Source organism: Drosophila virilis, chromosome 2 (genome assembly GCF_030788295.1).
Source record: "Drosophila virilis strain 15010-1051.87 chromosome 2, Dvir_AGI_RSII-ME, whole genome shotgun sequence".
NCBI classification, from domain to species: Eukaryota; Metazoa; Arthropoda; class Insecta; order Diptera; family Drosophilidae; genus Drosophila; species Drosophila virilis.
Window position 1 is genome coordinate 24,609,573 of NC_091544.1, and position 27,192 is coordinate 24,636,764.

General features: G+C 44.1%; 1 protein-coding gene across 1 annotated transcript in view; it reads right to left on the minus strand.

Annotated features, from left to right (window-relative positions):
- Positions 1-27,192, minus strand: part of Bicra (BRD4 interacting chromatin remodeling complex associated protein) — a 58,047-nt gene continuing 30,855 nt past the window's right edge. The window contains exons 2-8 of the mRNA XM_070206979.1: positions 11,849-12,012; positions 11,533-11,775; positions 6,445-10,540; positions 3,639-6,381; positions 3,434-3,532; positions 3,236-3,374; positions 1-3,172 (exon numbers count right to left, since the gene is read on the minus strand). Of these exons, the coding sequence (XP_070063080.1) occupies positions 629-3,172; positions 3,236-3,374; positions 3,434-3,532; positions 3,639-6,381; positions 6,445-10,540; positions 11,533-11,775; positions 11,849-12,012 (10,028 nt within the window). The 3' untranslated portion in view covers positions 1-628. The remainder of the gene's footprint in view (positions 3,173-3,235; positions 3,375-3,433; positions 3,533-3,638; positions 6,382-6,444; positions 10,541-11,532; positions 11,776-11,848; positions 12,013-27,192) is intronic.

The window sequence follows — 27,192 nt, forward strand, 5'->3', positions numbered from 1 at the left end:
TTTTCTAGGCATTTTTCACTTATTTATTGTAGCTATATAATTTGTATTACATTAGAATTCATTCAGTTTACTTCTCTAAGAAGCATTTCATGCTATTCGTCGTTTTGTTTTCAATTCTCTGCGTTAATTGCTTTTCACTATTGACTTTTAAGGACCTGCTGTCCCATAATAATGCATTCGATTGTGTGACTATAAATTTATACAAATAATTACCAGGCTGTTTTGTCATTATCTTTTAGTTTTTAAATATTGTACAAACACATTGGACTAAAAACGAAAACAAGAATTAATACAATTTATACTACACATTCAACTTAGATCTAAAATGAAAATAAAAATTGTACAGAGCAGGATGCTAAAATGTGTTAACTGTTGCCAAATGCATTCAGCACAGTGGACAACAACTAAAGAGAACATATAACATGCAAAAGGGAAGGGGTGTAGGGAGGGCAGGGGGGTCTTAATATACAATCAATGTGTTATTGCCTTGGGCAGTCCTTTACAAGGTGGTCGCGTTGAATTCCAGTATAAGACTGTTGGCTACTGTTGCCGTTGCCGCCGGCGGCAGCTCGGCAGCTATGTTTTGTGCCGCTCCATTTACTGTTGTTGTGGATGTATGCAGCCCAAGTCAAGAGGTCATAATCGACTTGACGGCATCATCTAGGCCAGCGGCCACACAGCTAAAGTCATTTAGCTGCGCATGGTGCTGAGGCTGTGCCTGTGACAAGCCATGATGGAGTTGCGCATGATGCTGCAGATGTGGCTGTTGCTGACCCAGATGACCCTGCAGTAGCTGCTGCTGTTGCTGCTGTTGTTGTTGTTGCTGCTGCTGCTGCTGCTGCTGCTGTTGTTGATGATGATGATGGTGATGATGATCGAGCAAAAGGTTGCCGCTGGCATCAGCAACGGCACTAACAGCTGGTCCGGCACCACCACTGATAAGACAATCGCCCATATCCTCCCCCAGCTGACGGCGCCTATTGTTCACCTCCTGCTGGCAGCTGGGCAAATTGGCCGCTTGCCGCTGATCGTCCAGTATACTGTCGCCCAGAAAAGAGCCCAATGAGAACTGTAACGAATCACCGCTGTTCTGCAGGTTGAGTATGCTGTCTATGGCACTGGCCACATGCCGACTAATATCGTCGTCGTACTCGCCAGTCACCACTGAATTGGCGCCCATGTGATTCACATGCAGCTGCGTCTGCTGTGGCTGCTGGAGCTGTTGTTGCATGCTGTGCTGGTAATGTTGATGCTGCTGTTGTTGCTGCTGCTGCTGCTGTTGTTGTTGCTGTTGCTGCTGTGGATCCAACAAGTTCGCGAAAGCCTGATGATTGGCAAAGCTATGTTGCTGCTGCTGCTGCTGCTGTTGTTGCTGCTGCTGATGTTGCTCCTCCATTAGCAATTGTGAAAAGGCAGCGGGCCCGTTAGTGGTCACGCCATCCACGCCCATGCCATCGTGCAGCGCTAACATGTCAGCATCTAGCATGGTATGTTGCGGCACCTGCACATGCTGCTGCGAGGACATGGGCGACGAGGAAGTTGACGAAGCCGTGCACAAGCGCTTGCTGCTGTTCTCATCCTCCAAGTCGCTACTCGAGCCCATCAACTGGCCATTCCAATGGCGCTTGCGTGTCTCCCCATTGACCAGCATGTTGTGCGCCTGTGCGCCATCAACTGTGCTGGTGTTACTGGACATATAGTCGCTGTAGTGGGCCTCCATGCTTTGCATCCAACGCGGGTTATTGTTGCAGTTGAGCTCAATGTGGTGCTGTTGCTGCTGTGATTGCTGATGTGGTTGTTGTTGGTGTGCGTACGTCTGTTGCTGCTGTTCGCTGCTGTAACCGGCGCTGAATCCAGCATCTGCCGCCCAAATATTCAGCTTGTTCTTGTGGTTCACTGTTGGCGATTTTGCATCGCCAAATATCTCATCCAGATTTGATTCAATGTCGTGCGCGTCGCTGCTATTCTTCACATCCAAATCTACCGGCGACTCACCGAACATAGCCTCCAGGCGCGTCTCCACCGACTTTTGCACATCCGAATCGCTGCTAAAGAACTCACTGATGGCCGGATGATGATTCGGTTGTTCTGCTTGCATAGCCAACGGTTGTTGACGCTGCTGGCTGCATGAGGAGCTGCCTATGGGCACGTTGTTGTTGCCGGCGTGACTGCTGTTACCGCCAACATCGCCGCCACAACTGCTGCTACTACTGTTGCTGCAGCTATTGCTGTTGCTCTGATTGCTCTTGTCAATGCAGCCATTGGGAAAGAGATCGGACAGATGATTGCCATTGCTCAACAGGCTGCCGGCGTTGTTATCATACAGATGTTGCTGTGACAAGTGTTGCTGATGCGGAGCATGTTGCAGTGGCGCATTTTGTTGCTGTTGTGACTGCAATGCCTCATTGCTCATCAGATTTAGCTCTTTTTGAAGACAATACCAGCCATCCTCATGATCTTCATGGCCGATGTTATTACTTTTAGCATGTTGTTGTAGCTGCTGCTGCTGCTGCTGCTGTGGATGTGAATGTTGTTGCTCCTGTTGTTGTTGTTGTTGTTGCTCCTCTTGCAATACATTGTCGGCGTAACAGTTCTCAGCATTCTTTACACCAGCTGCCTGCATTTTTTGCTCCACTTTCTTCATAATAAAACTTGGCGTCAGCTCCGATTCAATATCAAAGTTGTCGTAGTCCTTTTTGATATACCCAGGGTTGTCCTTGGAGCTGTTGAGCTGCTCCTTCTTAACAGAGTCACTCGCAGAGCCATTGTTATTGCTGCTGGCCTCCGGCTGGCCCTGCCATTCACCATTCTCCTCCCGCTTAACATGTTGCTGCTGTGTTTGTTGCTGCTGCTGGGGCTTGTTGTATGCCTTGTTCACATCAGCACTATTCTTAAGCAGATCAAACTTGTCCACAACTGCAGCTGCTGTTGTTGTCTGTGCTACTGATTCGGACACTCTTTCCAATGGCTCCGATTTGATTTCATCTTTAACTTTGGTGTCCATTTTCGGTTCATACTCGGGTTTTGCATCAGATCTCAGCTCCTCTTTGAGGTGCTGCTGTTCCTTCTCCAACAGCTCCTTCTCCGCGTTGCGTATATCACTGATCTCACCCTTCAGATCGTCTATCATCAGCTGCTGCACTTGCAACAGCTCCGAAGTGCGATGCGGCAACTGCAACAATTATAAAATATCAAAAATCTGTTTTAAAAGGTGGTCATTTTCTGGACTATTTACCGTCGACTCCTGCAATAGAATTTCCTGGAATTTTCCATTTAGCTGCCGGAACTTATCGCGAAAGCCCAGAGCAGTTGCCTCGAATTCCTCATCCTCATCGGAGTACAGCTCCACATCGTTCTCATGCATGCAATGATATCTGTAAATAAGCCCACAGTTAGTTTAGATATATCAATAGAAACACTTACTGCAGCTCACCTGATTAGCCTCTTAACCGCCTCGTCCTTGGTGCGAAACGGCTTCACATAGTCCGGCTTCAGACAGCTCTCCTGATCCACCTCCAATTGGCGCACAAACCTGCGAATGGAAAATCTATTAATTTATAATATAATATGATCCTAACTAAGTGTATTCAAGTTGGCCTCATTTCTTTAAAATCGGCATTTTTCAACCAACTACTCACAAGGAGAGGCGCGCAATTTTTGGTTTTGGTGTGGGGAGCAACTCCTCCGGCTTGGGCACGGGCAGAGTCGGCAAAAATACGGGCAGTGTTGGTAGCGTTGGGGCAATTAAATTGCCCAACGCTGTCGCTGTCGCTGCCGCTGGCGGTGCTTGCGATAACGGCGGTATTTGTTGCTGCTGCTGTAGCTGATGTTGTTGTGGGGGTTGCAGCTGTTGCGGTTGCAATGGTGGCATGGCTAACATGCCGCTTTGCATATTGCTGCTATTATTGCTGCTGTTGCTGCTGCTATTGCTGATATTGCTGCTAGTGTTACTGCTGCTGTTGCTGTTGGATAACAGATTAGTGGAGCTTGCAAAGATGAGCGGTGGGGGTCCGTTTTTTAAGCAGGTGGCGGGCTGTTGTGGCTGTTGCTGCTGCAGTGGCACAGACATTATGCTCGTTTTCTGTTGCAGCATGTTGACTGTTATATTCGTTTGCTGTTGTTGCTGCTGCTGTTGATTAGACGCATTGGATTTGTTGCGACATGGCTGCTCCTTTGGTTTTGCTTGCGGCGTTTGTTGCTGTTGCAGGTTGCAAATTGACGCTGGTTGTTGTTGTGGTTGTTGCTGTTTCTGCTGGGCTAGCTTTTGTTTGTTAGCCAACTGCTGCTGCTGTTGATGTTGCATGGGATAAATGTGTATGCGCTGAGCTACATTCAGTTGTTGTTGTTGTTGTTGTTGTTGCTGCTGTTGTTGTTGCTGCTGTTGTTGTTGCTGCTGCTGCTGCTGTTGCTGCTGCTGCTGTTGATGATGCTGCTGTTGTTGCTGCTGCTGTTGCTGCACATTGATAGCTGCTGCAGGTGTAGCTGTGCTGGTGGTGGAATGATTGTTCGGTTGCACCACATTTGCTAATATAACACCCCCCGTTGTTGGTTTCAGTGTTTCTGTAGATTGTTGCGCCTGCTGCTGCTGTTGCTGCTGCTGTTGTTGTAGCTGCTGCACTTGCTGGAATTGCTGCGGCATCAAGCTAAAGCTGCCATTTGCATTGGGCGTTGGAATCATACCCTCCGGCGTTGGCACCTCTTTGCCCGAAGCCAAGATGCGATGCTGTTCCGCAAACAAACGCTGCAGCGCCAAATTGATCTCTGCATCCGACATAGGTTTGTTGTACATGGAAATTGCTGCGGGATCCACATCTGGCGAAATTGGCAATGTGGGCACAAACGACTTGTTCTGCAGCTTTATGGTAAGGAACTGTATCTGCATTTGCACCGTGCGGAACACCTGCTGCATTTGTGGTGTCAATTGAATTGTTTGCACGCGCGAAATTGTGTTTTGTTGTGGCTGCTGTTGTGGTGCGGGTTGCGGTTGCTGTTGCGTTTGTTGTTTAGCCTGTTGCTGCATCTGCGCCGGCAATTGCAACTGCGTCACAACTGGCGCTGCTATTGCTACTCCACTGCTGCTGATGCTACTGCTGCTGCTGCTGACCACAGAGCTAGGCGTTGAAGTTGTTGCTGTTAAGCTGAAGCTGCCGCGTTGTTGTTGCTGTTGCTGCTGCTGCTGCACAGTTGCTGCTGTCCCTGTAGGTTGCTGCTGCAGTTGCTGCTGTTGCTGTTGCTGCATGGGCGCCGTGACGCCCACCAACTTGGTGCCGCTTGTTGTCTGGAATGGTTGTATGCTATTGCTCATTATGGTTGTTGTTGTTGTGGTAGTTGTCTGTCCGCCGCTGGAGCTGACAACAACAATCATCTGCTTGCCGCTGGCCACATTGGGCTGCACTATTTGCACTGGATTGTTGTTTGGCTTCTGCGAGAGCGGATCAAGCTTCGGCATGGGCTTGACAACGCTGGCATTCTTCAGACTGGCCAGCTCGGCTGCCGTCGGTGTGGTCTTGGGCTTACGCACAGGCTTCTTTTTGGCCACGGCGCCTGTGCTGGTCGCAGTTGTTGCCGTGCTGCTCGTGCCCGTCGCCTTTGCAGGCTCTAGTTTGGCTTTACTCTGGTCTATGATGGGCGCTACATTGGCCACCTGTTTGGTCACCGTTGTGGTATTCATTGTCGTATTGCCGCTGGCGGTTAATGTCGTTGTTGTTGTCGTGCTGATGGGCAGACCCAGGCTAAGACCATGCCCATTGCTGATGGGCTGTATAGGATGCACGATCTGCTGCTGCGGTGGCTGAGGACGCAATGGAATGGGCAATGTTGCTGTCGTCGTTGTAGCCTGCTGTTGCTGTAGCTGTGTAGGCGGCAAAGGATTCACATCGTTAAAGTGTAATTGACCCAGCTGAAGGCATTGCGCCAGCTGTTGGGCATTGATGCCAGCGGGCGCTATTAGCAGCCGCTCCGTGGGCCCAATTGATGCCGCCGTTTGGCCTGCGCTAATAGCCGTGATCTGATTGGACACGCTATTCAGGCAGAACAACTGCTGTGTACTGGGATCGATGGGTGGTAGAGCCACATAACGTTGCGCGTTGTTAACCTGCGGTTGCGGCTGCTGCTGAGCCTGTTGTGGTTGATGTGATTGTTGTTGTTGTTGCTGTTGCTGTTGCTGTTGCTGTTGCTGTTGCTGCTGTTGCTGCTGCGGCTGTTGCTGTACGAGCAATTGCGGCGTTGACGGCAATTGTGGAAAGTTTAAAGTTTCGTTAGTCTTAGCGGGCATGGTCGGTGGTTTAATTGAATTAGTTGTGTTGGTGGTAACGCTGCTGCTGTTACTCAGCAGATTGCTGGCGGGCGCGGCGGGTGTGGACAGCTTTCTGTTGTTAGTAACTGCAAATGGGAAGAGGATAGAGTTAGCAAGAGGAAATAGCAGATTCTTAAGTAATCAATTACCTTTCAATTCGGTCTTAGGCGCTGCTGGTGCTTTGGGTAGCTGCTGAGCTGCTATTGTTGTTGTAGACAACTGCGTCTGTTGCGGCTGTTGTAATTGCAGCTGCTGCTGCTGCTGTTGTTGCTGCTGTTGTTGTTGCTGTTGTTGTTGCTGTTGTTGTTGCTGATGTAGCTGCTGCTGTTGTTGTTGCTGCTGTTGTTGCTGTTGTTGCTGCTGCTGTTGTTGCTGCTGTTGTTGCTGCTGTTGTTGTTGCTGTTGTTGTTGCTGCTGTTGTTGCTGCTGTTGTTGAGGCGGGGGCGTTGGCGCTGGTGGCTTGTTGCTGTCCATGCGTGTTGGCTCATTGATGATGGTAACATTGGGCAGGGCGCCCTTGAGCAATGCTTGCAGTATAAGTTGCGATTGGTGATCCTGCGGCGTGTTAGGATCATGACGCAAAATCAACCGCTCGCAGTGCTCCGACACGGCCAGCGTTAGGCTGCCCGTCAGTTGCGGCACTAGCGCCGCTGCGGATGCAGGAGAACCCACAGAAATGGACACATTACCCGGCATGCCCGTGAGCTGTGGTGGCAATATAGTGGCACCACCTGCCGTTGTGACAGCTTGCAATGGTGCAGCTGCGGGCGGCGGCGTGGCCTGTGGTATGGCCACCAATTGCATCTGGCGGCCATCGCTGGACAGCTTTATTGTGGCAGTTTCCGACGCAGATGCTGCTGTTGCTGGCGTTGACTGAAAGACAAGTTGCGCTTGCTGTGCAGCAACTGTTGTTGCCGTTGCTGCTGTTGCTGCAGCTGGCACAGCACCGCCCATAACGGTGGCTCCAGGCGGCAGTATCGGCATTATTTGAATCTTGTTCTCTACGGCGCTGCCGACGGGCATCGCTGACTGATGATGATTCTGCACCTGCGATATCTGAATGTTGCCAATCTGACTGGGCACGGTTGTGGGCGTACTGTTGCTGCCATTGCCGGTGCTGTTGCTACTGCCTGACAGTCCAAGTCCGTGCGGCAGCAATATACTGGAGCTGCAAGTGCTGCTGCTACTCACAGGCGTTGTCAATGTGATGGTGTTGACAGTGTTGACGGCGCTGCTGCTGCTGCTGCTGCTCCCACTGCTGATGGTGGTGGTGGTGGTGCTATGGCTGCCAATGATGCTATTGTTCATATTGTTGCTGCTGCTGCTGCCGCTGACGCTGGCGCTGCTAATGTTGCTGGCATTGCTGTTCAGCATCTCCTGCTTTTTGGTGTTGCGCCGCACGGCGGGTTTGCGACGCGGCTTAACGGCTGCCGTTGTTGCTGCTGTTACCGCGCCAGGCGCAGTGGCTGTCGCTGTCGCTGTTGCCGTTGCAGTTGCCGTGGGCGTAGGCGTGGTCAATGTTATACTTGCCGCAACGGAGGTCGGCTGCAGCGTGACACTGCCAATGGTTTGGGCCTGTGTGCCTAGACTGAAGCTTATTGTTGGCGCCGGTGTTGTGGTCTGTATGCTGGTGCAGATTTTGGCACCAGCCGCAGCGGCGGCTGCTGCAGCGGCTGCCTGCTGGGCGAGATGTTGCTGCGCCTGCCGTTGAATCTCCTCGGCGGTGGGCAGGCGGGGCGTTGATAGCGTATACGGTGGTACAGTTGCTCCAGCGGCAGCGGACGACGCCGCTGCAGCATCGCTTGGATCAATCTTAATGAGGATATTTGGTATTTCGGTGGCTTCGTTGACCGGCGCTGGTGCCGGTATGGTCAGCGTGAAGGGCAGCCCATCGCTGCCGTTTTGGCTCGGTATGGAGATCATAATATCATTGGAACTGGGCCCCGTTGCCGCATTGACTGCAGCAGCTGCTACTCCGTTGCTTAAGGGCGCCGGTGGTGGTGGCGGTGGTGGTGCTGACAGTGATTCCTCAACATGATGGTTGTTGTTGCTGCCGCTGCCGTTGCTGCTGCTGCTGCTGCTGTTATTGACAGCAGCTGGTGCAGAGCTTGTGACTGCATCCATGCCATAGTCTTCGTCGTCGTCGTCGTCCTCCGTAATGCCGCAGAACTTCATCACATCCCCGAGATCTAGTTTGCCATTGCTGGCGCGTTGTATGTGTGTGGGCGGCGGTGATGGTGACTTCAACTGTGCCGCCTGCGTTTGCGTTTGAGTCTGCGCCTGCGGCGTGGGCGTTCGTGTAAGCGTCGTTGTGGAAGTAGGAGTGGCAGATATGGCGATCTTTTGCTGTGTCGTTGCTGTTGCCGCTGGTGGCTTCTTTTTGCGGGGCCGCGGCTTCTTCTTGGGCTCCACAATCTGTTGATGTTGCTGCTGCTGCTGCTGTTGCGCCTGCTGCACCTGCGTCTGTGTCTGTTGCAGCTGCTGCTGCAGTTGATGTATTTGCGCTTGCTGCTGCTGTTGCTGCTGATGCTGCAGCTGTATGGTGGCCATGGCCGCCTGCTGCTGCGGCGTCGGTTGACGGAGTGGCTCCGGTGTAACAGCCAGCGGTACATGCGCTGGCGAGGATTGAGCAAACAGCTCTGCGGAATTGTTGCCGTTGCCACTGGTCGCTCCCGACGTTGTGGACTGCTGAGGTGGCTGCGGCGTCTGAAAGGCGCTGGCAATCTGTTGCAAGTGCGCGCCAGACAACTGATTCAGATTGATGGTGGCGCCACCCAGCGTCTGTTGCAGCTGCGAAATGGCCGCCAGACCATTCGGCATTTGTATCTGGGCAATGCCATTGCCATTGGCAGCCGCTGCAGCGGCTAGCTGTAAATTTTGCAGCTGTGCCGCAACACTCTGACCCAGTAACTGGGTGTTGATGGTGGCCGTTGTGGTAAACGGCTGAGATCGTGGCGTCTGGGCCGCCAGCGCGGCATGCAGACCGCTTAGCTGCGTGCCAGTCTTTATGGCGCTTTGGAATTGACCGGCGGCAGCCGTCTGCTGAATGAGGTTGCCCTGCGAGGACACTATAAATGTGGGTGTGGCGGCGGCTAACTGCATGGTGGCTCCATTGGTGCCCACAATACGTAGCAGCTGCTGTTGTGCCGGCTGCTGCAGTTGCGGCTGTCCACGCGAATTCTGTATAACCAGCGAGGGCGTCGTCAGCTGTGGCGTGGGTGGACGCAATATGAGCTGCACACCCTGCGGATTCTGCTGCACCAGCACGGGCATCTGATTCAGCAGCAATTGTTGTGGTTGTGCTGCTGTCGCTGGCAGCAAAATTTGCTGCTGTTGTTGTTGTTGCTGGTTGTTGGCATTGTTGGCTGCAGCATTGAGCTGTGCCTGTTGTGGCTGCGTCGACTGCGTGATCTGCGGCAATTGTGCGTTGCTGTTACTGATATTCTTGTTCTTCGACAGCTGTTGCATTGGCTGAGAGCCCAGTTCCTGTTGCGGCTTAGGCAGTATCTGTTGGGGCGCCTTGCTCGCCTTCGTGGACGATGTGGACAACGCAATGCCTGCATTGCTGGTATAACGTTGCTGCTGCTGTTGCTGTTGCTGATGCTGCTGCTGCTGTTGTTGTTGTTGTTGCTGCTGTTGTTGTTGCTGCTGCTGCTGTTGCTGCTGCTGTTGAAGATGTTGTTGCTGAAGCGTCGCCTGCTGCGTGGTGGCTATGATTTGACCCTGAGGGCCCTGAATAAACTGAAACACTTGCTGCGGCGCCTGCTGCTGCTGCGGCCCGCTGGTGATGGTGAATTGCTGTGGAAGCATCTGTACGGTTTGAGGCTGCGGCGTTGGCGGTTTTATAGCCGCAGCAGCAATCGCGTTGCTGGGGCTGGGAATAGGACTATCCGCTATCAGCGGACTACTGCTCTGATACTGTTGGAACTGCACGTGCTGCTGTTGTTGATGTTGCTGCTGCTGCTGCTGCTGCTGCTGGTGCTGTTGGCTTAGCACCGAAGTGGCGCCCTTTTTCGCTTGACCTTTTGGGCCACTAGCCACATTTGCTGTCGCAAACGAAATGGGCGTACTGATTGCCGTTGCATTCGGTTGCCCATAGCCGCCGGCTACCGTCGAGCAGATTGAGGTGGGCGCCGCTGCGCTGGTGCTAAAGATTTGCTGCTGCTGCTGCTGATGCTGCAGTTGCTGCTGCTGTAGTTGCTGATGCTGTTGTTGCTGCTGCTGTCCAGTCCGCTTGTTGCCCTTCTGCAAAACGAATGAAAAATGTTAATTCAAGTTCGTTCATTTTGACAATCGTTAACTACACTTTGATCAATGAAGACCAGCGATTAAATCAGAAACTGAGGTAAACATTATTTTATAGCTTAGACGAAAGCAACAATAAACTGTGGGTTGATTTTAAATAAAAGCTTACTCATAAAGTTAATTATACGAATAGAATACAAATTATAAACAATAAAAATAATAAATATGATCATAATATTAATTTTAATAATAATAATAATAATAATGATGATGATGATAATAATAATAATAATATTAATAATAATAATAAAGTATGTCCTACAAGAAGAAAATTCTATAGTAAGCTACTAAGATCTTCTGAAGCCTTCTTCCTTAACTTTCTATAACTGAAAATTAGAGAGTAACAACAATGTTTAAATCTTCTTCAAATCAAGATTAAAAGCGGTTGAATAGGTTCGAGCCTATTAATAAAAGAAAAATTAAACTACGTGGGAAAACCGCTATTAGAAACACTTCTACAGATAGTGTACTCTGTTTTTCTTCGATTATTGGCCCCGCTCTATGGATAATTTTATCTTTCATTCATTATTAATTGCGGCGTGCATCGGAAATTGTGGCTCAGGCTTTTATATGCTCAGAAAACATGATATCGGTTTTAAGAAAACGAAAGAGTTGTAGATGTTTTCCTGTATCATGAGGACCTACATTTAAGATTTTAAGTCTTCTACTCTTAAGTTTGCACAAACCTGTTTTCCCCCTTTTACCTAAGTATTTTCAATAGTTAAAAATAAAATCATATTCAATTATTCATTATCCAGAAAAGTTAGGTAATTCTATGAGGTAATTCATTAAACTAGCATTTTATATACAAGATTGCATCAGCTTTGTATTAGAATGTAAAATTGTCTCATTATCAGTTATCAGTGCTCCAATTTGATAGGGATCTTATCTAATCAGAAGGGTTGTAAGCGGTGCAACTCAATTAAATATACCTTGTTCAGTTGTATATTATTGGAGCCGACAAGCGTGGCGTTCAGCTCAGTGCCGATTGCATTATTGTGGCCACTGGCAGCGGCGGCGGCTATAAGACCGCCAGCTGTCACGCCAATGACCGTCGTGGCAGCGGCCGGTGACTGTGAGGGACTCGGTTGAAAGACAACGGTGCCGGCATTGGGACTGCCATTTGTGAACTGATGTATGGATTGTCGCCTGCCAGGCGTCGCCGCCTTGCGCTCCTGTATGGGATAAGATGATTAATGGCTTCCATAGAGATAACCCATAAAAGCAAGTAAATGTGATTAGACTTACGTGTTCCTGTGGATTGCTGTTGGCGTTTATTGCGTTGCCACCGGCTACGAGCACCACATCCTGTGGGAATGGCGATAGAGATGGTGATGGTTGCAGGCGTGGACTAGCTGAGATCGATGGCGATGGACTGGGCGTCAGAAACGGACCCGGAGGAGACAATATTCCTGCAAATGCACAGGCAAAATAAAGAATTAGTACTCATTGAATATATATGTACGTATATGCATGTATACATAAGGAAGAAGTGCACTTATTCATTGTATTTTATGGGACCACCATTGACCCACTAATGTCAGGGTCCAGGCGTGTTTATTGGCCGACTGAGTATCGTGTAACCGAGGGGGCGCGATTTGTCCATAATGAACACCAAGGCAAGGCATAAGCATCGACAACCATTTGGGGCCAGCAATCTTGTACGTGACCAGAGAGCAACTGAAAACATCAGATACAAGCGAGCGACACACAGCCAACAAGCAACAGAGTATCTTTCAGATACACACTCTCAGGCCACACACACTCACGCATACACAGTCTACTTGTGTAAGTGGGCAAAATTGCGCGCCATTTCAAAGTTGTTTATTTTGAAGCTGAAACGCTTCAATTTGCCGCCGGCTGTGCCATCACCCGCATTCCGCCCTTGCCCCGTTCAACAGTTGCCGTTGCTGGTGGCTGCCTTTGTGCATACAAAACGAGGCAACTTAACACATTTCGAGGCACCAACTAACCAGCTCAGCGGCGGGGAGTGCGTCAATACAATCACATATTTTTGGACAGAGCCGCGAGTCCAACAGAAACAGAAACAGAAACCAAACCAGTTTTATTAGTGCTTGAAAAAGTTCTTTGCACTTCTTCCTTTTCAAATTGGTTGGCTTTCTTTTTTTGTCGCAGCCTCTACCCTGTTGAATATCTTTAAAGGGTATAATTTGGTTATGCACATAATAATCTAGCTGGGATCGAAATTCGTATCTGCTTTATGCAAAGCAAATTAGCTGTATCCGAGTAACATTATATTTTACAAATATTATTCGTTTATCTTACATCATTATGAAATTATACGTAAGATCATGAGAATCACATAGAAAAGCACTCAAAATTTAAATCGCATACATTGACAAGTTGCAAGCCGGAATTCAATTTTTAAACATTTTTATCAACAAATGAATCAATTTGCATATTATCGATTTTCATCCTCAAAATAAGAAAGGGAATAAAAATCTTTACGGGATATCAGAAACATTTTAAATCCCACCAAACCGGTAAAAAAAATAAAAGCTTGGATTTATAAGACAAATTAAAAAGAAACATAATTAGTTACAGGCTACCTCGTAGCCTTTACCACTCCTTATTAGAGTACACTTATTATTTATGCTTATTTTTTATGTTTTTGTTTTTGTTTTGTCTTTTTAATGAAGTGTTTCTTTTGCCAGCTTGCTTCGAAAATGTTAGCCAACAGGCAGTCATTTGTCTTAGACATTTAGGTCCGGGATGCGGTTAAGTTTTGTAGGATATATGGCTTGGGAACTCTTTAATTTACAACAGGTTCATAAGTTAAGACAATTTTCTTAAAACCTAGTACACTTGTTCATCAAGGGATATTACTTTATACCAGAAAGAATACGAGTGTTGTTTGATGATAATACGAAGAAACTATTTATGAAAAGTATATTAAGAAACATTGATATTCGGTGGATATAAAAAAGATTCTCTGAATAAGTTGACATACTACTGAGCGTAAACGCAATTACCCAAACGTGGATTAACTAGGAGGCGTTTCTGAGGTACTTTTTCAATTAAAAGTTCAATTTTGTTGTTGTTGCTGCTGCTGCTAAACATATTGTTACTGTCGATGTTACTCTTGTGGCAGCAATATATATATATATATTTATATATATATATATAGAAAATGAAATGAAAAACCAACAACAGAGGCGATAAATTTACATAATACCAAGATTGGTTGTCCTGTTACAACTACTGGGGGACATCCGTAGCAGCAGCGGCAGCAGCAGGTAGTATTCATTTGCATATGGCCAAAATGGAGCTAGCGAGCATAAGAAGCCAGCGAAAGGCATATGTCTGCTGCAAGGGTGGTGACGGGAGGGTTCTCGGTCGGGCAGACACAAAGAGCGCACGGGCAAGGTATAAAATGAGGAATTACGGATAAGGCGGCAACAGAAAAACACAGCAAAAAGCAGAGCGAAGGCGTAGGATAAACGAGCATAAGCATCAAAGAGCTGCCATCGCTGCCTCTCCACAGTCGAGACCTCCTCTCGCGGCTCGAGACGTTGTCAGCGATTGGAATTGAAGCATGAGACGAGGCCAAAAGCCAAAAAGACCCCCCGCCTGTCTCGCTCATAAACATACGTACGTATGTACGTGCATTTGTGTGTGTAGCTATTGCCGCCATTATCGACAGCAAAACAAAGCATAAGAAGAAGTTAACAAGCGCAACTGCCGTCCGTTTACAGCTGCCCAGAGCTAGCAGCGGGAGACGCCGTCTTTCACATCATTCAACATGTACACATACACACACACACACGTAACATACACACACATCCGCATCATCGCTTACTGTGAAATTGTCCTGGCAACGTTGAGAGTTTCATATTTTTAGGCACTGGGCATAATAATTTTCGTCGGTGCCAAAGCTCAAGACGTCTTTGCCGAAGACGAGACGACTGTGCAACAGAGCGTGTAGCGCGACCAGGCGATATTTGGGAGGCGGTGACAGGGGAGCAGCTGAAGGGACGTTGCCAGCAGCAACGTTCATCAAAAGCCGCGCCGCGTGTGCTCTTAATAACAATAAGTGTGCATCGGGGGGAGCAAAATATCCAAATACGAATAGAAAATACTTCTAGATGAATGCCTCACCATTATTGTATTTTTCAAACTGTGTCGAATTAAGGTGTGGCATCTTATAAGACGGGTAATTTTCCAATAACTCACGAAAATCAATCAATTATTTTTGAAACATTCCATCTTCGAAATGAATAAAGAAGAATGTAATTTCATCGTTAACAATTACTTCTTTATATTATAATGATTTTCTCTATATCCTTGTAGATGGTATAATATATATTTGCATAGAAAGAGATACTACCGATCCCATCAATTAAATAATATTCTTGATCAATATCAATATGAATGGCCGAATCGACTTAGCCGTGTCTATCTCTCCGTCTGTCTCCGTCTCCATGCAAACTTTTCTATCAGGTTTAAGACTATCGTCATAAAAACTTGCATAATCCGCCTTTCTGTTGCAGTCTGTACATACCATATGTCGGAACCCGCTACAATATGATATAGCTACCAATGTCTCTAAAGCTATCAAGATCAACCAAATTCAATAATTACTAGCTTAACAATTTTCCCCACACATCAGTAAGGGTATTTAGTTTTCGGTGTGCCAAATATAGCCGTACGCTTACGTTTATTGGTCGTTTTATTTCATTTTCTGAACATTTTGAAAATATTTCCATATATTAAAAGAATTATATTCATTGACTAAACATTCCATATATCAAATTCGTAAATTATCAAAGAATCTGGTTTAAATTTTCTTTTTTCTTTTTGCCGCATGCCAAGCAAAGACCCAATCTCAAGCAGACAGACAGGCGCATAACTAACACGAAACCTTTGTATAGTAGTTATTTACCTATACACACATATATATATATATATAGAAATATGTATCCAAATATATACATATGTAACTAAACAGCACATGCAGCGAAAAGTGTGCTTTCATGCTAACCAAAACCACGAACGCAACTTGCGCACAAAATTCAAATAGGAGTGAACAAAGTTTTTTGCGATAAATGAAAAACAATTTTATTAATGACGAACTTTCAATACGCTTACAGTAACATTCACTTGAATTTGCAATGCAGAACTATTTTAAGAGAATATATTTCCTGATCTTAATAAATACAAGTATCATGTTTCCACAATGAATGTAATGTTGGTGTTACCCAAAAGTTGGCGCTTTAAATAAAAAAAAACAGATTACTAAAGTCTATAAATAATCTGTGGGAAATTTTCTATGGTTCATAAAAGCATTTGCATATATTGAATTCATTTTAATTTAATTATTTATACTTTTATAATTGCTCAAAGAAGAATAAAATTAAAATTTATCTTTTAATTAAAGCATTTGTGTGCAATTTTTGATTTCTTCAATTATGAGTTTAATAAGTTATATCCAATGTGTACGCAATTTATAACGCGACATATGGTTTCTATTGGATGCAAATTTGTAGATCCTTCGAATTCAATTTCCCATAAAGAGTATAAAAAACCAAAGCGAAAATCGAGTAAAAGATGTACACTTGATATGCACGTACATACGTTCAGAGATACTCGAAAGTTTGGCTAGCCGAGACGCAAATGAACGCACGGATAGACAGCGAACGGTTGCATGGACGGTTGGATAGATGGATGGATGGATAGCTGGATGGTTGGATGGTTGGATGGTTGAACGGTTGGATGGATGGTAGTTAACTGACTGCCCGACTGCATGCCTGCCCTTCTGCCTTTCTGCCCGCCCATCTACTTGAGTGTCTGGCGAGAACAGAGGACGACGACGACAGCGGCTCGGAGGCAGGGCCAAATGTTGCCACATTATTTTGCATTTTGTGCAGAAGCATAAAAACTGAGCCAAGCGCAGTTTGGGGCAGGGGGCGGGGGGCAAAAACAGAGTCAAACGGCGGCTGCCCGCGCAGCAAGATGAATCCTATTTACGAGGCACCACTCACTGACTGACGCTGCACACTCTGTGTGTGTGTGTGTGTAAGTGTGTGTGTGTGAGCGCATCTGTATGCATTTGCTCGAGTATCTGAAAGTTGGTTCTGTGTGTGCCGCTTTGCTGCCTGTCAAAGTCAGTAAAAATTCTGTTGACACAAAAAAAAACAAAAAGAAAAGAAAGAAAAAGAAAATCGCAAAGGGAAAAAGGGAAAAGGGAGCACGAAAAAATGGTAAACTGCAAAGGTAATGGAAAGTGTATTGCGAGTAGTTTTTGCTTTTTGTTTGTGCCCCCGCTTTGGCAGCATTCAGAACTGTAGACTGTCGACTGTTGCCACAATCCTGGCACACAGTCTATCCTTGGGCCCTGCTGTTTGGGCCGTTGATGCCTTCAAGGCATTTGGCTTGTTAAGCAGCATAATTGAATTAAGCTAAATGCGGCATGGCGAGCCAAGCCGAGTAAAGTAGAAATGCAAAAGTATTTGACGTAGACAGCCGCAGATACAGATACACATGCACATTGCTTGAGTAGGATAGACAACTCGACGACTTGTCGCAAAAATGTGTCTGTTTACCGATTTTCTTCTTTTTTAGGTCGGCACGTAATTTAATTATGCATATTTACTGAGCTCCTATTAAAAACAGTCAAATGTATCTCAGCGCATTCCAAAGTTTTCCTTAACGCGAAAACAACATTTTGTAGTGTTTGCATCTTCATCGTCAAAGAGATAGTTCTACGATACTTTAGAGAAGACTCAGTGGATTGTTTAGCGATATACAAAAACCAATATGTTTTTAGTTTTCGTATGATTAAAGAATACGGAACAGGTGTTTCATAAAGGGTTTCTGTTCTTTGATTGTTTCAATTGTAAATGTGTCCGGCTAGAGCGAAATGATTTTTATATTCAATGCAAGTTATTTACTCTGGATGACAGATAAAGTTATATAAACAAATTCTATGATTTCTATACGAGATTTTCAAGAGTCTCTATCTGCGTTTAGGGTATACAAATATAATGCATACCATTCAGTCCAGTTCATTGTCATTGTTCTATTCTTTGTTTAGTATTCTTAAGACGAACAAACTTTTTGTTACGCTTTAAGGATGTCTAAAATGTATTTGGTTAAGTTACTTTCCAAATAATATTCATAAATGTCAAAACTAATTTGGACTGCATTCGTGTCACTGCAAGAACGTCAGCTCAACCCGCAGGTCTAGCTCAGGCTCTGGTCTCAAATCTGAATTTCAAAGAACATGCAACAAAAAATTATTTATTTATATGCAAGCGCAAACACACACACGCATCCACACTCAGGACACTCGAGCTGCAAGAGCGTCGTCGTTGTTGCCGTTGGCTGCTAATGGGAACAGCCACGGAGTTGGTCTACGGTATGGGAGGGAAGGGGCTGGAAGCTGAGTCGAGCCTCTGAGTCCACCTTATGGCAACAGTATTATGCTCTCGCATGTTTTATAGTCTCTTCTTTGCTGTTTCTGGGTGTCTGGGTGTATGTGTGTGTGCTTGTGTGTCCCATCCTTGTTGTTTCATTTATTTGGTTGACTGGAATAACCTCAGCCTCGCGGCTCCGCTGCCATGACGCCTGCTACTACAGCCCTCGCCGTCCGCTCACTTCACAGACTCTAAGTAGGAGCCGTTGTGTTGCAATCAGCGAGAGGAGCGCGACGCGGAGACGAACTTCTCTGCCCGGTTGCAGTTTCTATTGTCACAGTCTGTAACAATAGCGAAACGAAGGAGCGACCGTCAGACTGTCGCACCGACCAACCATCCGACCAGCCGTGTGACAATTCGACCCCAAAAGGACCAGGCCCAGATCAGGGAGGCACGGGCAGACAAGCAACAAAAACAACAACAACAACAACAACAACAACAACAACGAGTTCCAGCCAAAGCTCGCATTTTGTCATCCTGTACTCTTGTCGTGTGTATGAACTGTTGATGGTGTTATGGCGATATGTCGCTGACTACCGACTGGCGTCCACTGCCAGAGCACAACTCTCGTTTTGCCCCGCCACGCCACCAAAGTTTATAAGAAGCAACAACAACATATAGAAATGTTTGTGTAAAAACAATGCGCAGGCAGCAGGCATGCCATACTGGTTAGACTCCGTGGAAAAGAGGTGGCGCGGGGCTGGGTATTTGCAAAAAAAAAAAAAAAAAAAAACAAAAAAAAAATGACTGCGTCTCCGTTCAAACGGCTTGGGAGCGGGTCGGATAAAAATGAAATAAAAATCGATAAGTGTAGGCACGTTTGAATGTTGGCTCGCTCTGGATATTCGATGTGACACAGGGAACTATGCAATGGACCAGTGGGTACAGGGAGCAGAGGGCAGGTGGGAGGCGACAGCCGGGCAAGTGTGTTGAATGATGAAGAGAAGTTACGTGAGACACTCTCTATAGCCATGGCTATTATTGTGCTCAGCCTGTGTACTTGTCGTGTTTGTTATTTCTTGGAAAAATTCGTCGACGCCTTATTGGCTATATTTGCTAGTTATTTGCCTAGTTCTTAGAATATTTTAATAAATATAATTAGCTTTCTTTTTGCACAATATAGAATCTTTAATCGGTTTACAGAAACTAAAACCCGAACATGTTAATGGGAGCAATATATTTTTTTGAATTATTCAGAATAACTTCTGGAAGCAGCTCCAAAACGGAAGCATGCGATTTGCGAGCGTAGTAAAATATAACTGCTATAAGTGCTAATTATAAACATTTTGTGTGCCCTTTGATGACAGCGTTAATGACAAGCACATATAATACCCGCAAAGCGAAAGGGAGAAGGCTTAAGCCATATTACACATACGACATGTAAGCCGCACACAAAGTGCATTTAAAGCGTGCCAATTTAACAAGGCAGACAAAAGGACGCCCAGGAGCAATCAGTCGCTGCAATTAAAACCGTAGTCCTTGTACCCTCATCTCCTGGCACTTGAAACTCAACGCCTGGCAACAAAAATATAAAATAATTTATGTCTCGAGTGCTGTTGAAATGAATTCGAGCTACCAGTTTTGTGACCAGGTGAGTGGGCGGGCAAACAAATTGCGCCGCGCTGGCTTGTCGAGCCGTCGATGACACCACATCATTATATTCATCATTATCATTAACAGTTTGAGCTCTCAAAGCAAAAGAAAAAACAAAAAACCCACTCAACATTTATTCATTCATTCATGCACTCATTCACTCTTAGTCGGCAGATTAGCCTAATTACATTCAGTAATCGCTTGACTACAAAACATAAAAAACAAACCTTCTGCGGGGAAGTATTTCAATTAGGTTTTGTAAATTTATATCGTTCACTCCTGAATGATTTCATTAAAATTCTTTACATTTTGCAGAATTTAACTGGTAAAAACCTTTTGACAGTAAGAATAGGGCGCCTTTGAAGACACTTGCATCGAGTTTTATACATTTTCTTTGAGCTGTACAGCGCATCAAGGAAAGTAAATGTCAAAGAAAGTATAAAAAACTCGCATGTCGACCTCAGCAATGTCTATCAGTTTGTCTATGCAAACTAAATCTATATAGATTTAATATAAAGGTTATTTCACAAGAGCTTGGCACAATTTGACCATTGGTTATAATTTTCATAATACAAATTAGAGAATAAGAATATTTCATATTTATAACTTATAAATAAAAGCAATATTTTGTTGACTTCAAGACAAGTTGAAAACTTGAAAAAGCTACCGAAGAACCCAACAAAACGTTAGATTTTTTATAAACATTGCAGATGCGTGGTCTTGATCAGATATCAAAGTTAATCTATTTTGCTTAGTTATTTCTTTCAGTTTCTTTAAACCACTTATAAATATTTCTTCTTTCATAATAATAACGGTTGCGAATGCATTGACCACAGCTTTTTTACCGGCTGTGTTTATTAATAAAATAAATATCTGCGGTTTATTTCCAAAAATGTATTAAATCAGATTTTGAACTAGCTGGAAACGGGCTAAAAGTGGTTTTATACTAGATTTCATAAGCAATCATTGAATTAATCTGCATGACGGAATCTTACGTTCATCTCTGCTGTTTTTGCTCAACTATTGGACGAATTGTTCTTAATGTAATTGAAAAGGGTGGCAGACAAAAGCTATTTGTGCATAGACACCGAAATGAAGCGCCAATTGTATTTGCCTGCCTGGCGCTCAACAAAAACAAACAGACAAACAAACAAGGCGTGGGGCAATCAAATTAATTTAGTTTATGCATTTTGCTCGCCTGTTGACGGACGGGTGGCTTTTACCGGGAGCATGGGGAAGGTGCTCGAACAGGAGGTATATAGCCCTTTTGTGCAGGAGCATATAACGTAGTAAGTGTAAGGCGCATTAAATATGCATTAAATTGCTGTGGGAAATGTGCCAACTGATGTTAACGGCCTGACAATAACTGCTGATATTAGACATTACCGGAGGCAAAGCCGATGGCTAAATGGATGGCGTATTTACAATTAATCAATACGCAACGCAAGCAACACAGCAACAGCTACAGAAACAACAATCGCAATGAGTCACCAAACTGTGCTCACATCAAGAATTTGTCAAGTCATGACATAAACAACAACATTACCCATACGCCGCGTGTGACTGCCAAAAATTCAGCCACCTACTAGAGGTGCCACAAAGCAGTCACCGGCCCACAATCACAGCCACGACTAAACACACACACACACACGCTCACAACACATACACACACACACACACACACACGTACACACATGTGCACATGTGTGTGACGTCGTATTTTGCTGACCACGTCTAAATGGCAACGTCATTAACACGTCACGCGTCTTTTTAAAAATACAAACAAGTCAGCGTCGTGCTCTAATCGAGAGCATCCAGCTGGCAGATACTATGTAGATAGTCTCAACTACGGCAAGTAACTGCAATGTGTACTTACACACATTCTGTTGTGATGATTGTTTTGTTTTTTAAAAAATATATGCGGCGCATCTATATACATATATGGTGTACCTAGTTTTTATAATCCAATAGGACTTTCAATAGAAACTATAGATTATATATATTTATCGATTTTATAGTAACTTATCGCGAGTCTGAAAAAAGGTTCTTACTTTACTTTCCTTCTTATGACAAATCAAAAAGTTGTATATAATTAGGTACGCATTATACACTTCTAATAAATGAAAGGAGCATTTCTATTTGGTTGAGACGACTTGTTGGTTTTCCAGAGCAAAATCTTTCACGTCTCAGAACTTTCCTTCGAAAAATCAAGGAAGAACAGAACAGAACATTTTAAATATGAGCGCCTACTTATGTATTCCACAGTTAAATCATTCATTTTATAACTTTATTAAACCCCCTTTAGACATTTTTATTGGACAGAGGCTATAAATATATAAACAAACAAAAAACTTACGACCCACAACACGGAAAATCACATGGCAGCCGACAACAACATTTTTTGGGCCATTGCGATTTGGCCATAAGGCTTTGGCACTTGTCACCTGCCTAACACACAGGGCACGCATTTAGTGTTTGGTTTTCCGCACATTCGTGCGGTTATTGTGCGGCATGTTTACTGCTTGCCACATGTTTCTGGTCGCTGTTAGATTGCTTTACGAGGGTCTGGCATTGACAAGCAATTAGCTTTGCAGCACTTGGACATAAAGCAATAAATTAAAGCTTGAACTTTAAAAACTGCAGCAAGCAGTTGGCAACCAAATATTTAACAGAGCATTTTTACTTTTATTTACAGTGTTCCAATTCGAGACAATAGACACGCTTAAAGCAAATTGTTTTCACTCCTAAAGTTAATTTCCAAATTTAGATAAGCAAATGACTAGACAACAGTAATCATTGAAAGTTATAAGCCAACATATATTACAAATGTGTAGGAGTAAAATAAATATATATCAATAGCAGGCATTACCCGGCCTTGCTTGGGATATGTTTTTTGCTTTACATTTTACACATAACTTTCTTCCCCGTGGAAAATTTAAGTCTACCCGTGCCATTTTGATTACCACGTCAATTTTATAAAGAAGAAATAGTTGGAATCAACAATTTTCGCCCAAATAGATCTTCTGGAGAGAATCTTGAACTTTCGTTCACTAATTCTTTAACCAGCATTTTCTGTCTAAGAACGGTGAGTTTGGCGAAAAACTTTGAAAATAAATTTAAAACTGATTCACCCAACTTTGCGTAAAATGTGTAAAACACGTCTCAAATGATCAATGGGATATACATAAAATATGTGAGAATTTTTGGTTAAACTATCTAATCCATAAATGGTCTGGTCATAAAAATTACCGAGCCGCTTAGCATTTGATCTATATTTATAAACAAACATCCCAATCAATCCGTTCAAGCCTACATATTATTATTTTCAAATTCAAAAGATACAATTTTTTATTCAGGATACTTTGTTATCATGCAGTTAAAATATAAAATAAGCAAACCATACAAATTGAGTATCAGATTCCAACACACACACATACCCACACTCACACATGCACACGACAACAGCATCAATAGCAACCACATTTTGTTTCCTGCACATCAAATGGCTGCTTCTCGACATCGATTTAATATTCCCATCAATTATAGTCGGAGCTGTCAATTTATAAATATGAAACCGGCGCCTGCAGCTCAATAAAAAAAAAAAATAGCAGAGCAACAAGAATTAACGGTAAACCAAAGCTTGGCCAACAAGTCAAAAGCATTTTATTGAGCTGAAATCACTGAAATGAAACGTTGGCAACAAAAATGACAAACAATGTGTGAAGAAAGGCAAAACAGAAAACAACGACACGCACTTAAAAGCAAAAGATACAAGGCAAAGACCACAGCTACATCAAAACACATGCACAGGTATCTAATGGATAAGAGCGATGGACAGCGGCTAAGATACAAGTATTTTAAGAGCTGTGCTTGGCACACGAACATAATTACGTGTGTGTGTGTGTGTGTGTGTGTGTGTGTGTGTGTGTGTGTGTTGGTATGTATCGCAGCTAGATAGAAAATATCCACAGATACATATACCACCAACGTGCAGGCAACAACAATATGTAAGAACGAAAAGAAAAATTGTATCTACATCTTATTTGTTTTGCTTTACCGCGTTGGGAGCAAAGGGAAGCGAACAGGGAGAACAACTGAGAGTTGAGGGGGGGGTTGGAGTTTGTAGTGTGGGCAGGGTGGGAGCAGCAGAGACTATGGGGTCACACGAGCGCGCATTTCTTCACAATTTACGTCGTCGTCGTCATCGACGTTCCTCTTTTTTTGTTGTCGTTGTACTTGGACTATCTGTATCTAAATGTGTGTATATGTATCTATGTATGTGTGTGTGACGCTATATTGACGTATCTGTGTACTCCGAAAGACGTGCCAGCAGCTAGCAACAACAACAATAATAACAGCAACAACAACAACAACAACAATAATCGTAACAACAGCCAAACATCATTTACACGCGTGCTCTTTCTCACACGCACGTTGTTTATAATAGAGGCTGATGGTGCAAGGGAGCGCGGTTGTGTATCTGTGTATGTGTGGGCGGGTAGGCATCTGTGAGATACTCACTAAATATTTGCGGATAAATGGTGAAAATTTTGACTGTTTTTTATGCACTGCACAAACACGAATAAAATTAGCTGACACTTTTTACGTATATTTGTTTTGTATTTACCAAGCTCACTCAGCTTTTGGATTTGCACTTTTTATGGTTTGTTTTGGACACTTTTTATGCACTTGCACTCGCGCGCGCCCCTTTAAGCCAATCAATTCATTAATTTGTGTTATCAAATTTAATGTGATATCAAATTTGATGTGGCATTTCCCGACGGCACGACGCAAACAACAAATACCTAAAAAACTTTATTGCTCAAATGAGACGACGACGAGGATATGTTCGCAAAAGGCTAGACGAGACGAGACGAGACGAGACGAGACGAGACGACACATTCATTGCGACCCCGGCACGTACGTAAGACTAGTCGCGGCGAAATCGCACAAAACATTTTTATATCCCTACAATATCCTCGTCGATGTCCTCGTTGTGCTTCGCGTAGCAATCGTCGCAGTTTTCGACATCGTCATCGTTATCGTCGTCGTCGTCGTCGACGACGTCCTCGGCGTCGGCGTTGTTGTTACTTCGCGCGCGCCACAAAGAATGAGAAGAAAAACTCAGCGCGCGACTCAAGCCGAAAAACAACAAGAGCGCAAAAAATTCATAAATGCGAGAGCGAACGGAGAGAGAAAGCGACACACGAAACGAGAAAATAAAAAAAAAAAAGAGGAAAAATCGAAATGAAACTAAATGTCAGCGAACAAAGGTGGGAGGGCAGACGTGTGCGGTGCACCAAACACGTAAAATCACTTAGTATCTCGAAAGAGCGAAACACAACACAAGAGCACAAATCCAGAGCAACAACAACAAAAATAATAGCGTTGGCCAGGCAGCGTTGCCAGATTGGATTGACGGTCATACAATAAAACATCATTTGCTAACAACTGCTCCCAATAACAGGTGGTAGCTCTGTTTTGCATATAAGTATAAATGGCGTGTAATTAACGACATTTGAATAATTGTGATTTTGGACATTTTGTTTGACTTACTTGTCGACAAATTGCATAGAGTTTGAGGCATCGGCTTATAACATACAATGATTATTTGTTATTATTCACATTTGATTACCTAGAAAGATAAATTGAAAATTAGTTGAAAACTTATTTATGGACATTTTGGAGCTGTTATTAAATTGAATTATCAAGTTAAGTCAAAACTAAATAGGTGTTAATAAATCATATTTTGTTATGTTGATTACTTATTTGCCATGAACTGTAATTAATTATTATATACACTCTAATTGGGTTTGAATAGGTTTTTTTTCAACTAATTTGACCTAAAAGATGCAGCTACAATTTAATAGCTGGAAAAAACTTTACTACTTTCGTACCATAAACCATAAAACGTCGAAAACTGCAAACAATGCATGTTCACGACTTCATAAATCAAAAATTTCACGCTGCCAACAGAAACAAAAATCTGGCAACATTCCGAAGCACACTCACAAAAGATGTCAAAAGTTAAAAGTAATCGCATAAGTAGCCCAGGGAAAGACATCCAATAGACAGTGCACACACAAACAGAAAAGCAAAGGGAGAAAGTTAACAGGGAACTTGATTCTGCCGACGCAGCTTAATTTTCATGATTTGACCATTAATTCCAAACAAATAATGTGGCGCTCTCAGCAGCCCTGCTGCAAAGCAACGCCATCTATCGGTCAGCAATGATTGGCGTTATTTTTGAAATTGGTATCAGGGAATAAAGGTTGCCCAAAATACGAGCACGTGAGTGCGAGACGTTGTAGTAAGGGTAATAGAACGATAACGAGATAGCTGGAAGCGAGAGCGACCAAGTGGTGTCCAAGAGAGCTCGTGCTCTCGCTCTCTCTCTCTCTCTCTCTCTCTCTCTCTCTGTGCCCTGTCACTCTCTCTGTCTAAGAAGAGAGCGAGCTCGGGCGCAGCCACACCACCACTACCACTAGCAATATGAAGTGCTAAGGACATAACAAAAAACAACCCTCTACAAAACTTAAGCGAACAATACATGAATCAAAATATGTATGGATATGGATTATTATAAAAATGGGGCACACAAATTAAAACAGGGCAAGGGGCAGGCGGCAAGGGACATAGAAAAGTGTAGACACCATATCCGAAATGTGTGAACTTTTGGCTCCAACTGCCTAAGTTTGAATATGAATATATTGCTTGGGGTAGAGGCGTTAGATGCGCGACGGGAAATTACAGCTGCAGCGTCTGTTTTTAATTTGTATTCAGTTAACTGCTTAGAACAACACTGCACACAAGACAACAAGAACGCCAACAACAACAACAGAAACAACAACAGAAACAGACACAACAATACAAACAAATCATAAAGGAAAAGTGTAAAATAAACACGCACAAGCACAGGGCGAAACGTCTTTGGTAACTCATTTAAAACCTGTTACTGCAACGCCGAACACCACAGACCCATTGGCCCGATCCTCAACCTCAATTGCATTGCGTCTGTTCCTTCTTTGTGTGTGTGTGTGTGTGTGTGTTGTATAAGAGATCACACATAAAAAAATGCTCGTTTAAACGTTCAGCTGCTGTGTAAATATTTCAACGCAATTCAATCAAAATACAATTAACACATTTGCATAACTGTGAGGTGTAAATGTAAATGTAAGTGTGTGTGTGTGTGTGTGTGTGTGTGTATCTGAATGCACAGCGTATCTCTCACAAGATAAACTATCAAAACAAAGTCAATAAAACCAACAGCATGAGACGGCAGAAATGTAACCAAGACAGGCAAAATACACACACCTTGATTTTATGGATCGTTGTTGTTGTTGTTATTGTTCTTGTTGTAGCCGTTACAGATTCGTTTGCTTTTAAGATACAAATGTATTTCAATAAACGTATCTTTGCATCGACATTAAAAGGAACACAAGACAACAATCAAAAACAGCAAACAGAGCGGTGCCGAAAATGTTGTTTGCATCAACCATAATCAACTTTATTCTTGTGGATTTTGCTGCGACACGAAAAACGCGAGTGATGACAAACAAAAAA